This window comes from Pteropus alecto, unplaced genomic scaffold, assembly GCF_000325575.1.
Source record: "Pteropus alecto unplaced genomic scaffold, ASM32557v1 scaffold7, whole genome shotgun sequence".
Taxonomy (NCBI): domain Eukaryota; kingdom Metazoa; phylum Chordata; class Mammalia; order Chiroptera; family Pteropodidae; genus Pteropus; species Pteropus alecto.
Genome location: NW_006494614.1, coordinates 30,427,416 through 30,440,924, shown reverse-complemented (window position 1 = coordinate 30,440,924; position 13,509 = coordinate 30,427,416). Strand labels below are relative to the sequence as shown.

The following is a 13,509-nucleotide window of genomic DNA, read 5'->3' as shown; positions in this document are numbered from 1 at the left end:
TCGGGCTCTATATTGGCAAAGCAGTTGATGCACAGAACACTACACATTTCAGAGGAAGACACACCCTTGGATCTCTCATGTGAACTGAATGTCAGGGTTCATAGTAACTTGCCTCATTAAACTAATGACACTGCCTTAACTGACAACCTTTCCCCGCCGGAGAAGAGCAGATTTGCCTCTGGAATTATGTTCTCTTCTCTCATACCAGAGCTACTATCAATAATGTCTTTTAAATGTATCTGTACTAAGGTATAAATAACCAATATTAGCTTCAAGAATGGGTTCCTCCCAGGGGCTATTTCTTTTCCAACAGGTTGACAAAATTTTAAGCTAATGATGGAATTAGTGAAATACACTGTCTAACACATAATAGGTATTCTGTAAATATCTGCTGAAGTAGTAGAGAATGCATTTTGTCCAGAGGAAAGAAAAAAGTGCTCTGTTAAAATTTCTGAAAACCTATAGTGATCTTCTACTCAGCGGATGGTTACAAAATGTTTTCTCTTCTATAGGAGCAGAAGATAATAATAAGAAGTTATAAAGTCCTTATAGTCTACTAAGTCTTCTTCACATAGATTACCTCATTTAATTATCAAAAGGAAAAAAACCACTCTATTTTTACAGATGTTGAAAGTAAGACCTGGGTTAATTTTAAGTTTTCTGACTCAAGATCACATAAGTTCTCTTCTCTGCTATTCTAAATCTATTGTGACTCCCTACACCATTCCAGACAGAGCTTTATCCATTGATGAACCACCTCATTTTATGGAAGCAAAAACTGACTGAAGGGACACAGTGGACATACAAATTATAGCTAGTCAAATGCTCTACCCTGTAGAACACAAAATCCCTACTGGTTCAGAGGGTCAGACACAAGAACATTATCAAAGAAAATTCAATTCCTTCGTCTGTTTTCATTAAAATAAAAAGAGAATTTATACTCTATTTGAGAGAGGTCAAGTATTAGTGAGAATGAAAGCAGCAGGTTGGAAAAGGTGAAGCTCAAGATTCTTCTACCTCACCAAGACTCTTAACGTAATTGTTTCAGGAGTAAAAGTTTAACATTAGGAGACTGACACAGAACTGTGGAGGGTGGTGACCTTGCTCAATTCATGACTCCACCATTTACTAACCTTGTGACTTCTCTGGACCTCAGTTTCCTCTAATGTAAAGTGTCTCCTCAAAAATGTTGAGAGACAAAGATGACATGCCCACAGGGTTCAAAACTGTGCCTGCCCCCTACTTAATGAGTGGAGGTACCTATGTACCAGGGTGAATATTACTGCTTAAACTCTTATTCACACTACTTGACCCTATAGTCAGGCAAAACCAAGTTCTGTACTGAATCTGCCAACACAAGCAAAATTTTCATGCCAAGACAATCCCTTCAAAGATGTTTTACTATTTTGGCAGAAACAAATGTAATCAACACATTTTTAGTGTGTGCTTCCAAATTTCAAAAATGTGTGAAAATGCTCCACAAAATATTTTTAACTGTGAAGAAGGCACAAATATTTGAAAATTCTAACAGGTTTAAAGCTGCCTCTCTAAAAGGAAGAGTGAAATAGAGGATAAAAGCAAAAAGTTGATAAGGTTCAAGTGCTTATTGATGGTGACCTTCAGCAAATGCCTATTGATTTCTTATTCATATATAGGAAAAACTAAAATAGATATAACTATATTTTTTGTACAGCAAAGAATTTTAAATTTTTGCATGTCCTTCATTGAACTTAAAATTAAAAGACAGAGGCATTATAATGCAGATAGAGACCCAAAATCTAAGCAACTATTTATAACTAAATTTTTGCAAACTGGTTATGAAATCTAAATGACAACTAGAAATAGTAAAAAAAAATCAACAAATGCATTTTCATTAAAATAGATGAAATGATTCAGAAAGAAATGAGTTAGTCAATTGTAAACCAAATGACCTTTGTTTTCAAGATCTGTACAGCAAAGCTACCATATGAAAGGAGAAATATTTAGATTTTTTTCCTAGTCCTTGAATTATAAGTAACATTCTGTAACCTAAGATTCATAAAAGACTTGGTTAAAAAATATTGAATATTACATTTCTATGATCTTGAATATTCATTTATTCTAACATTTTGAGATGTTTCTTAATATTTTTAAGTTTTTATAATATAAAAGTCAATTAATAAAAATATTAAACTCTTTGTTATTCAGATACTGATAATGTAATTTGTACAATATCCACACTTCTTCTCATCCTTCATTCCTTGGCTTCTTTCCTAATTGGGTCACTGCACTATTCATTGGCAATTCACCAAAGGATGAAAAGTAGCATAAAAATAGTTCAGTTTTCATTAGTTAATACAGCTACATAGTATAGTAGGAAGTTAAAATTATTCATAATCATCATCTCAGAAGCCTAACTTCCAGGCGACTAAATTTACAGTGGTGGTCCCTGTCATTTGTTATTTAAAAAAAAAAAAAAAATGGGTTATAATGCATGCAGAAAAAGGCTCTATTTTCTCTCACAGTGCCTATTTTTGGTTCAATATATAACATAAATAATAAATATTTGGTAGAGAAATAAAAGAAGGGAGGGATAGAGAAGGAAGTGAAAACACTGAACAAACAAAAAGATAGGCATTTAAATACATGGCCTCATAGAAATTGAAAACCGAAAACGAGTATATAAGAACATGGCAATAGTTAAGAGTTCAGCTTGGTAGATAATTTTGGGTGAAATCCAACCTCTTCCACTTACTGGCTAAGTTACTTGAACAAGTTAAAGTTTCCTGAGGCTCCATTTCCTCCTCTGTAAAATAGAGCTGCTAATAGTACCACTTCCTTGGCCTGCTCTGAAGATTAAATAACAATGGTAGAGCATCTGACATATAGTAGGAAATACCATTATTATTAAGAATAGTATCTGGTCTAGTCCAATATCCTCTTTTTCTAGAAAATAAACCAGAGACCTAGAAAAAGACTGTCCAAATCACACAGCTCTCTGGCGGCAAAGCTGGACTAGACCTCATGCTTCCTGCCTTCCACACCCATAATCCATACTACTTATCAGAAAACCTATGTTGAGAAGAGAATAACATGGCAAATGCTAAGCTAGGGTGATGCTGGTTCTCAAAATTTAGTATGTTTTTAAGAAACATGTGAGAGGGTGTCTAAAACATATGCAACCTTCCCTCATGCCCCACCAGAAGATATTGATCAGGTTACATCTTGGATAAGATTTGTTTTCAACAAGCTGGAATAATTCTACGGCAAGAACCCTGGGGTCACACTTTGAGACGCCCCACTGTAGCATCAGAAGTGTAACAAGCTCCCTATCCACAGTCATGACAATTAGAATCACCTGTGGAGTCCCACCTGCTTTATTACATTATAATCACTGGAATGATATCCAGGCACCTATATTTTTTAATGCTCCTCTGGTGACACATATGTGGTCTATAAATAGAGAAAAAAAAATCTTTGCTGAGATCAATGTAACAAGACTAGGATGAAGTGAGATTTGTAAAACTAAAGCAAAAAAGAATGCTTTGTGGGAAAAGCTCAAGGGCAAAGGTAGGAGACCAGACCATGTCACAAGGTATAGGAAGCATGTGAGTCTTAGACAAATAAGAAATACCTAGAGAAGGTACAGACAGTGACCTTATAATTCCCTGTGCCCAAACATGGCCTGCCTTTGCCACCTCTGTTTATAACACCCATCCTTCATACAGGAACATCAACCCCTGCTCTGACCTCACAGCAATCTCTTTCAGAATTATGACAATTAATCAAAGTCGGATACAGTGCCACAATTTAACTCAGCTCTCCTATTTACGGTGTTGCCTTAAGGACATTATTTAATCTCTCCGAGTTTGTTTCTTCATTGTATGAAATATGAACTGACTATTTTGCCTATTTCATACAGTTATTCGGATGATCCAAAGACACCATGTGTCTGAAAGTATTTTTCCAATTTCAAAGTAATATACAAATCAACATTCCTTTAAAAAAAAATTACACCTCCTTATCTTAGTAAAAATATAACATGCTGTGAGGTTTCTAGTCAGTAGGCACTCAAGGAGGAGCTGACTAAGCCACCTCCCCGAGCCAGGAGGGCTGCTCCAGGTTGGCATATGATTGCAAGGATTTAAAGAGCAGGTAAGCTGTTCACCTATACTAAGAATGACAAATTTCACAGGATGGTCAGACACTTGAATTAAGTCTAAGGTTAAGAAAAGTTCGAAGAATTGCACACTGCTCTACTTGGAGGTTAACTCAAAAGTCATCAAGCTCAACCCTGCATACAAATGTCTCAGAGTAAGAATGGATCAAATAAAGAGGCTATGAAAAAGCTGTTGAAGGAACAAATGAAAAGAACACTGGCTACAGGCCATTTCTGGGACATAATACTAATCGAGGAATTGAAAGCTCTCATTTGCATCTAATTGTCCAATGAAACATGTTGACTCCAACGCAAGGTAAAGAGTTCTCAACAAAGATAATGAAGCAAACAGAGTCACACATGTCCAAGGTAACAGGAAGAATGTCCTAGGAGCAGTACCTAAGCAGTTGGTTCTGATTCTTTGTATGTCACCCAATAGTCTTTATTTGGACCACAGAGAAGACATCAAACTCCTCAGATAAAATAAAGACTATCCTAGTCAGCTTTTACCCAGAAGATAAAGAGACGTTAAGAATCTCCATATCACAATTATTCAACAAATCTGATTGGCAGGTTTATGACTTGTTTTCATACAATTTTCCACTGAAGTTTTAAAAATCATTAGATGCACATTTAGAAAGAAGGGTAAAAACTTTGGCATGAGGATAATACAAGGGGGGAAAGGGCTTATGTACCAATTGGGAAACAGATTTTAAGAGTTTCCAGTAATGAAAACATGGAAGGCTTACTTGAAGCCAAATTATGCAAAAAACAGTTGGAAAACATATGTGAGCAAAGCAAGTGGTTCCATTCATAAACATGTGGCAGCGAAGCCATTTCCTTCTGCACTGACCTTTAAGTTAGACCTACATAGATAATGACATAGGATGGACGCTTTCTTTTTAAAATGCAACCACTCTAAAATGTAAATAGAATCGGTGACATAACATGAGCAAAGTGCGATAGTGTATATAAACAGGAACACCTTAGGAGAACCAGCCGCTAAGGCCAATAACACTAAACCTAATAAAACCTCATCTTATCATGGTGCAAATGATCTCCACCTCATGATATAATGACCTTGCCAAGAATGTTTAACATCATATACACTACTTATGTCCAGATTTTTTTATTCAAAGACAAAGTTAGGAATAGCTTAAAGAAAAAGCCATCGATCCCCAACTGGTAACATTTAGAGGAGGTTGCTTGGGTAATGTACTTCGCAGACAAGTAAATAAATATTCATTTACATTTTAAAGACAAGTAAAAACCCCAGAGAAGTAACTTCTCTAAAGCTAAGTATCAGGGTTAGGAATAAAGATCTCAATTTCCTGGCAGCCTGTGTCATATTCAAATTTCTATGACATGCTTCCCAAATGATTCTGATTTTAGACTGGGGCAGGGGAATAACTCTCATAACAGAGACACGGAATAGATTAGGGCAACTTCATCTAGGCCCCTAGCCCCCAACACACACACAGACTTGAGAGCAATTATGTGAATGTTTCTGTATATAAAACTGATAGAGAACTAGAATTTGGCTTTTCAAACTTATCGATCAGCAAGTATGTATTGACTGATAATTGTATCCTCTCTACATTTGTCATGAAGCTATTGTCTTGTCATGACTGCTTTCTGATTTAACGTTTATCTACACTGCCACTATGTTTCCAAAGGCTACTCCAAGGGAAAAGTCCAGAAACATGAACCAGAGAAATTCAAAAGATGTGCATTCTCTTAAAGCAGCAGTCCAACAAGAATAAGAATGCACAGGGTTTTGAAATTAAAGTGTGATTAAAATAAAATAAAATTGTAAAAATCAAATCTAAGGCTACAAATAAAATGTACCAAGAACTCTACAGCTTTCACATAAACCAATATGAAAACACTTTTAAAAAAGACAAATTAACAGAACCTCAGTCAGATGTGAGCACCTGGAATATTTATTTACACCTTAAACTCAGGCTCCACGTTTCACTTACCTCATTTCCATTTGTGTCCTTGGAAGCAGAGAACACATTAGTACAGAGGGAATGACATCTCTTTTTTTCAAACTGAAAATGGTGTACTGCCTGAGGGCAAAATCTCTCAGTGTTTTGCTTTTCTTGACCACTGCTATAATTTTTTGGGTCTTTGGAAAAACTACTTTTTTCAAGTGATCTCTCTGTACCACAGTGAATGGAACTTAAGCTGGCTGCCTTTCGGAAAGAAAAAACATCATCAGTTTTTCTCTGGAATGTTATTTCTCTTGTGTTGACATCATCTAAATGTTTCTTCCTCTTTGCACAATATGGAGAGCTGTCTTTTTCTGTAATCCTTTCATCCAGCTCACTAACTCTTACTCCTGTTTCACTGTCTTCAGCAAGAGAAACGTTCACAAGATAAGACCAACTGCCTGCAGCACTCGGCAGAAGTTTCTGTTTAACACGGTCAACTACAACTTCTGTCTTCCCTTGCTGAATACCATCTTCCACGATGAGGTTTGGGGTAACAGACTTTTCCCGTATCAGTCCCCTGGATAAAAGAGCTGGCTGTTCTTTTGAGAGCTGAATGCTGCTCCTCTTCCGTCCTTCGTTTTCATTGTTCGGCTCCACTGACTCTGTATCACCTATAATTTTCTTGATCGGTTTTCTTCTGAAATATTTCCTTCTAGGAGAATATTTTTCAGGGCTCAAAGGAGTTTTGGCAGGATCTAAATATTGTTCTTCTTTCTCAGCTCTTACACATCCACAGACATTCCCCATTTGATTTGCAGGAAATCACAGTTCCACAGATTCACTCATTTCAAAATCCAGGGCTTCCTTAGATCTTGCCCATTAAGTCCAAAAATCCCACTCCGACCTCAAATTCCTCAGACTTTGTGACCATCCTCTTCAGCATGAGGCCATTTTGCTTATGAGAAAGGCACACGCAAGAAATGCCATGGCATCTTGCCCAGCTGGGTCCCTGTGTCTCATTAGACAGTGTGGCTTATTTCTGGACACCAATCCTCTTAGACAAACATTACTGCTCACTGTCAAATTACAATGCTGATGAGCATTCAAAGCAAACCCTTAACTTTATTATACGAGAAAATTCTGACCTTCACTTTAACTTTCAGTTTTCTGAAATGATGTTATACTACCAAAGTTCGTGTTAACCTTTGAAACTATTGGTGGTTCAATAAATCTGAGAGCAAAGAGAAAGCAAATACCAGCCAGAAGACATTTAGCAAAGTGCCTTTCAAACTTAGTTTCAAAGTGCCTTTCAAATTTAGTTTCAGAGAGTCTCTACCATATAATTATTTTTCTTAAGAAACACCAACTAATTTTGGTACTTGAAAAAAAAGGCTCTAAACTCTCTGTAAACTACATTAAGGCTTATTTAAAAAAAAAAAAAAAAAAGGATGACTCAGTAGCTGAAAGAGAGACAATAAATGCTATGCCTAAAATATTCTATTAAAATTGTTTCTAAAATCAATCTTTTAAAATTGTTTAAATATTTTTCCTATGACGTAAATTTTCAAGCCTTTTCCTTTATATGCTCATTAGAATTTTCATATAAAAACTGATAAATTCTGTGATTTAAAGAGTGAAATGTTTAGCCAAAAGAACCACCTGCATGTCTTTTACATGAATTAGGGTGGTTAAACTTTATATGTAACTTTTATAATTGTACCCTAGTTAAATATTAAACAGTTACTAGGACCTTGCTGTAAAAACAATAAATCAGTATGCACCTGATTATCTAAGGTATGCATATTTCTAACACTGAGTCACAGATATGGTAAAAAGGAAATTAGTATGGCATGACTAGACTTATACGTAAGCAGAAATCATCTGACCAATAAAAATAAATTTATAATAGCCTTTTTCCAGGTAGCCTTTAGACTGATCCAAAGCTGGAACTCATTATATTTTTCTAAATAAGAATATTCAATTAAATAGTCAAGTTAGCAATGTTGCTGATATTTGTCAATAATAGGCCTACATGGTGAGATATTCCTTAATCATTTAAAGAAAAAATTAAACGATCTCTAGTAGCAAAAACTGAATATCTTAGAGCACAAGCTGGCAAAAAGAAAGCCTCAGGTTTGTTTGTTAATTTGATTTTCAATGTCTTCAATGGCAATAAAACATTACTTATGAGAATTTTAAAGTATAATGGCTGGTATCCGTACTGACACAATAGAGGCGCAACAGTGGTTTGTACACCACCTGCCTGTCTTCTAACCCTGCCAAACTGAGCAACTGTCCATTTTCAGGCCATTGCACAGTATTCCCTTTCCCAGAAATGACCCGACTCTAGTCTCTCCCTGGGAGCTGGCAACCAACCATCTTGCGAAGTCTATATCTAATATCAGTGAAAATTTCCCTTATTCTCTAACACCTTTCTGATCCTATATTCCTATTATTGTTTATATTGTAAGAGGTTCATCACCCTCGATTATAGTCAGTTTTATGAGCATTCTCCCAATAGGCAGAACAACCTACTTCATTACCTTAGTATCTCTGGATCCAGCATATAGTAACTAATGATATAGGATTACTGTGCTAATAATGCTTACTTTAGAACAGCCTGATTAGAAAAGATTCACTTTGTGATGCTCATAACAAATAGTTTAAAAAATAAATAAATTGGTCTTCTGAAATTACTTCCCTTATTTATGTAAGGTATAGAGAGAAAACCAAAAAAAAGCCCAGTCACTTAATGTGAGGATGATTACCACTGCTATAAATAACCTTATATCTTGGCATAACCAGTAAAATCATTCTAATCTTAAATTATCATAGTACTAAAAAGAGTCATTTCATCTAAAAAAAACATTTGTTTTACCAAAATATTCACGTGTTTCATTTTAAATAGATCTTGGTCTAATTTTTAAATATTGATGATATTTTAACAGTCATTATCTTGTAATTCAGGTCCTAAAATATACTAGATTCCATTATATAGGCCACAGGAACATATTAGAAGCAAAATCAGTTTTGGTACTTCCATGGCTGGTCCTCTTCTCTCCTCCAGAGACACCTGAACCCCAAAGAGCTTTCTTAATATATAATTCTTTTTTGAATGAACTTTCACTTAAATTTCCTCAAATTTAGGGTCTAAATATATTGATTCTAATTCACAACCATTTACTCACATTTTGGTTATTTTCTGGTTTCTGCTCCCATAGCTTGGGAGTATTTTTTCCAAGATCTCCAATGTCTTCCCTCTACACAAAACTATTAACCTATACACAGTTTTAATTTTCTCATGCTCTCTAGTGACATTTCATACTGCTCACTATTCCTTTTCACTTGAAATCCTCTTTCCATGATTTCAACAATACTATATTTTCTTGTGGCTTCAACCATCTTATCAAATGCTCCCTTTCTATTTCCCCAGATGGATCTTTGTCCTTCTGTACTCCTACTCACGGGCCTTCCCTAAATTTCTGTCCTTTGCTCTCGGCTCTTCTCCACATATGCTCCTCTTGGATTTTCTGAAGATCCCTGCTTTCTGATAGATTCAAGATGTATACCGGTAACTCTCAAGTTTATTACCTGTACCTTTGACTTCTCAGCTCTGCTCTGCTCACATATCTCCAATTGCTCAGCAGACAGATGCATAGGATATCCCACACGCCACTGAACCCGCCCTAAAGGTCTTTAGTTTTCCCCTTACCATCATCCCCATTTCTCTCAGTAGTCTGTTTTGTTTGTGAGTTGGTTGGTTGGTTGGTTTTTATCTCCCAGGCTAAAAGTTTACAGTCATCTTTATTCCCTCCTCTTCATTCTCTATTTGCTATCACCAAGTCCCTTTCTTTCTTCTTCAAAATGTCATCTCTTGGATTCAATTTTTTATCCCCATCTGAGTCCTGGCCTTTATCATTCCTCTCAGAGGTTACCACCTCAGCTTCTTAGCTTACTTCCCTGTCTATGCACTCTGTTCGTTTCAATTTATTGTACATAGACTCAATAGGTTAAGTTTCCTAAAACATTATTTTTCAGGTTCAGAGTGGTTGAGTGATATATGCAGTGCCATCACAGCCATAAATAAAAGAGCCAGCAATGAAACTTAGCTCTGCCTCCCTCCCAAAAAGAATATTTTTCCACTTCCCCACAGTGAATCTTACTCCGACATTCAAAACCCAGAAATGGCCTGTCTCCCCAGCTCTGTTGGTAATAATGTAATTGACATCTCATCCCAATAGGCCTCTGACCCTTCCACTGTGGGGTTCTTGCAGTTTCAACCCTACTAAAAGTTCTGGTACTTGATCCACTTAGGGCTAATGAAAGGATCCCTGAGAAAGCTGCTGAGGAACTCCACGTGAAACCAGTGTCTGGCCAGTTCTACTTAGTCTTTACCCAGTTCCAGTACCAAGGTCTGGCTCTGTGTCCAAATCCCAGTCTTGGTTTAGTGTCAGTGCTCTGGGTCCCCTGAGGATGGGGTCTTCTAGAAATAGAAACCCACAAGCCTTCAGGGTCTTGCCTCCATTTTCTGTTACTAGATCTCCTTGACACCAATGCCCAGCTGAGTAGACATTCAACTATATTAGCTGATCTGCAATCTGGCTGGCTGACACCCGGTGCCTGGGTCTCCTGGTGCCTGTGCCTGCTCCTCTGATTTCTGGCTGCTGGAACTTGGCTCACCTGCCTGTTCAGGTCCTGGAACCCTCCTTGACCCCAGTTCCTACAGCTCTCCAAACCTGTCAGATTTATCCTGTTCCTTAATGAGCCCCAAGTACAATATTTTATACCATTCCCCAACAAACCCAAATATTTAAAAAATAAATATTGCTCCTCTCTAAAGCTGATTCAAACTCCCAGCTCCTTTCTGAAGCTGGCAAGTTATCTCTTCCTCCTTCAAGGTCCAACTGCACGGTAGTCAATCAGTAAGATTTGCTGTGTGCTTCCTATGGGTCAGGCTCTGTGCCACACACAGAACACTGCGTGGGTAGGCAACTGATTAATAAACTAAAGCAAATTCCAAAATTAGAACTCACCTTTAATCAAATGAAGATAATTTTCAAAATGCATCATTTTATAAAATTGAAACCAAAATCAACTCTCAATTAGCTCAGGTTTATTAAATAATAATTCATAGTTAATAAATTTGCATTTACTCTCCTCAAAACTAGTTTGAAAAAGCACAGCTCTACTTAAAACATAATACTGACTCAAATGTCTTTATGAGACTTATACTGCCATCTAGTGTCTATCGATGGGAGAAAATAGTTTGCATAATTGAGAATATAATAATCAATAAGAACCATTCTAAATTGAGTAATAAAATTTTCATGTATCTAAATCAGGTAACAGTGTCCAATAAACAACAAAAAAAATGTTTCTACATTCAATTTAAAAATATCTTTATCTTCCAACTCTGAGATTACAAGCTTTGTCCTAAAATCAACAGGAAATGGGGTACCAGGTTCACAAGCTGCATGTTACTTAAAAGGAATAATACGAATATATTGTTTGAGATGCCTAAAATTTATTTTCTTCCACACGCTTCATATGAACCCCTTGAAAACTAGCAATGAGAGGATAAAAGAAATGACCATTAAGAAAAATTGGGCTTACCTGAAAGTGCAAAATTATTGTCCATATTAATCCCAAAGTCAATTTGGGATTTCCATCTGTTATGTCATCATTTCTAATATTCACTAATTTCACCTGTTTCATACATGAAAAAGAGATAAAACACTATTTTTCAAACCATCACATGAGTTATCTTTACCTACATAAAAGCGATTCTATGTTATACAAAGAAAAAAACTGAATGATTTAAACACCAGTAATCTTTAACACACTGTTTTACCTCCTATCTTCAATCCTTTTAGATTGCAAATTAAAAAGTAACCACAAAGGAAAAACTGGTATTATTTTGGTATGCATTCCAGATCAAGTAATAAAAAAACTCATCTGTCAAAACAAAAATACAACTCAAGAAGAAAGTCCTAGATACTTGAGATTTTAACATTGAATTTTGTCTTTTGAAAATAAGCTTTATTTTACAAGTAAGCAGAAAACTGTTCAGAACCACAAAATAATTTTAACAACTTTCTCACGCTTCCTTCACAAACGATTAAAAAAAAAAACAAAAAAACCTAGCATTATTTTCCTATTTGTTTATCATAAACTATTACCAAGATAAGTAAATACATGAGTCACTGGACATTTCCAAGACTGTCCAAATATAAAAATATATATATATAATAATCAGACTTAAAGCTTATCACCTGTCATATTATGCATTCAGGTAAATAAATGTAACGTTTACTTCTTGGATGGACAAAAGAATTAAATATTACACATTAAATATCGAAAATTAAATACAATAACATCTAGCATTTTATTTCCTGGACAAAACACTGTCGAAAACATTGCAAACAAGAGATATAACTAATCATTAATCCTTCTGGAAACTTTCACTATAATTAAAAATAATGACAAATACCAATAACATTTAAAAAATTTAGCAGAGTATTTATCAGAATTTAATAACTAAAAGCATTTTAATATTCATAATAAACTAAATGAAGGACTAATAAAAAAGTATTTCCCTCTCCCTCTTCATTCCTTTCCCTTTTTCCAACTCCATTAAAAAGCAAAATTGTTGCCATCTGATTTCCCATTGTTTTCAGTAACTTTAAATTCTCTTGAATTTCTTTTTCTCCTTTCTTTCACCAATTGAAAATTTATTATTTGGTTTATACCACTGTAATAACACGATGCTACCAAAATCAAGATCATATCCAATATGGCATGCATTCACTTCCATGATTTTTTCTAAAACCTCAAGCAAGTTGAAGACTATAGTCAGAAATGTTTTATTTTTAACCACTTATAAATTACCAACTACTAAGTACCAAAAATACTTATACTAAGTTTATACCTATACTGTTTTTTAAGGTATTATATAAACTATTTTTTATAAAATAATTTTATAAACTAAGCACAAAAAATAAAGTATTACCTCCCTACTACTAAGAACTGTTCATAGATATTCTTAACATTCTGTCATTAACTTCCTAGGCAAAAGCATTCCATTGCTGAGGGAAGGAAAACCAGTAGCTCTTATTCTGATGGAAATGTAGCTACTTGTAATTCCTCTAAGCTTACACCTACCTACTATTAACTTTCTTTTCTTTGGAGCAAATGTTTAAAAACATTTTAAAATATTTGTCTCACAAAAGCGCAAGTATAATGATTATAATTCACAGTTGAATTTAACCTTTTCATTCCCTGACATGTTTCTGTGTAGATTTACTCAGTCACATATGTTTATAGAATTATAGTCTTTGAAAAACATCATACCTGGCGTCTTTTCAAATAGTCAAGTGCAATTTGTACATTCTGTAGTCTGTGAAAACGCATCCGACCTTTCTCTCTGGGCTAAGA

The 13,509-nt window shown here is 35.3% G+C and overlaps 1 protein-coding gene across 1 annotated transcript in view; it reads right to left on the bottom strand.

The window, feature by feature from the left end:
• LOC102889885 (dystonin) overlaps positions 1–13,509 on the bottom strand; it is a 401,789-nt gene that overhangs the window by 192,912 nt on the left and 195,368 nt on the right. The window contains exons 7-8 of the mRNA XM_025042814.1: positions 13,426–13,503; positions 11,689–11,781 (exon numbers count right to left, since the gene is read on the bottom strand). Of these exons, the coding sequence (XP_024898582.1) occupies positions 11,689–11,781; positions 13,426–13,503 (171 nt within the window). The remainder of the gene's footprint in view (positions 1–11,688; positions 11,782–13,425; positions 13,504–13,509) is intronic.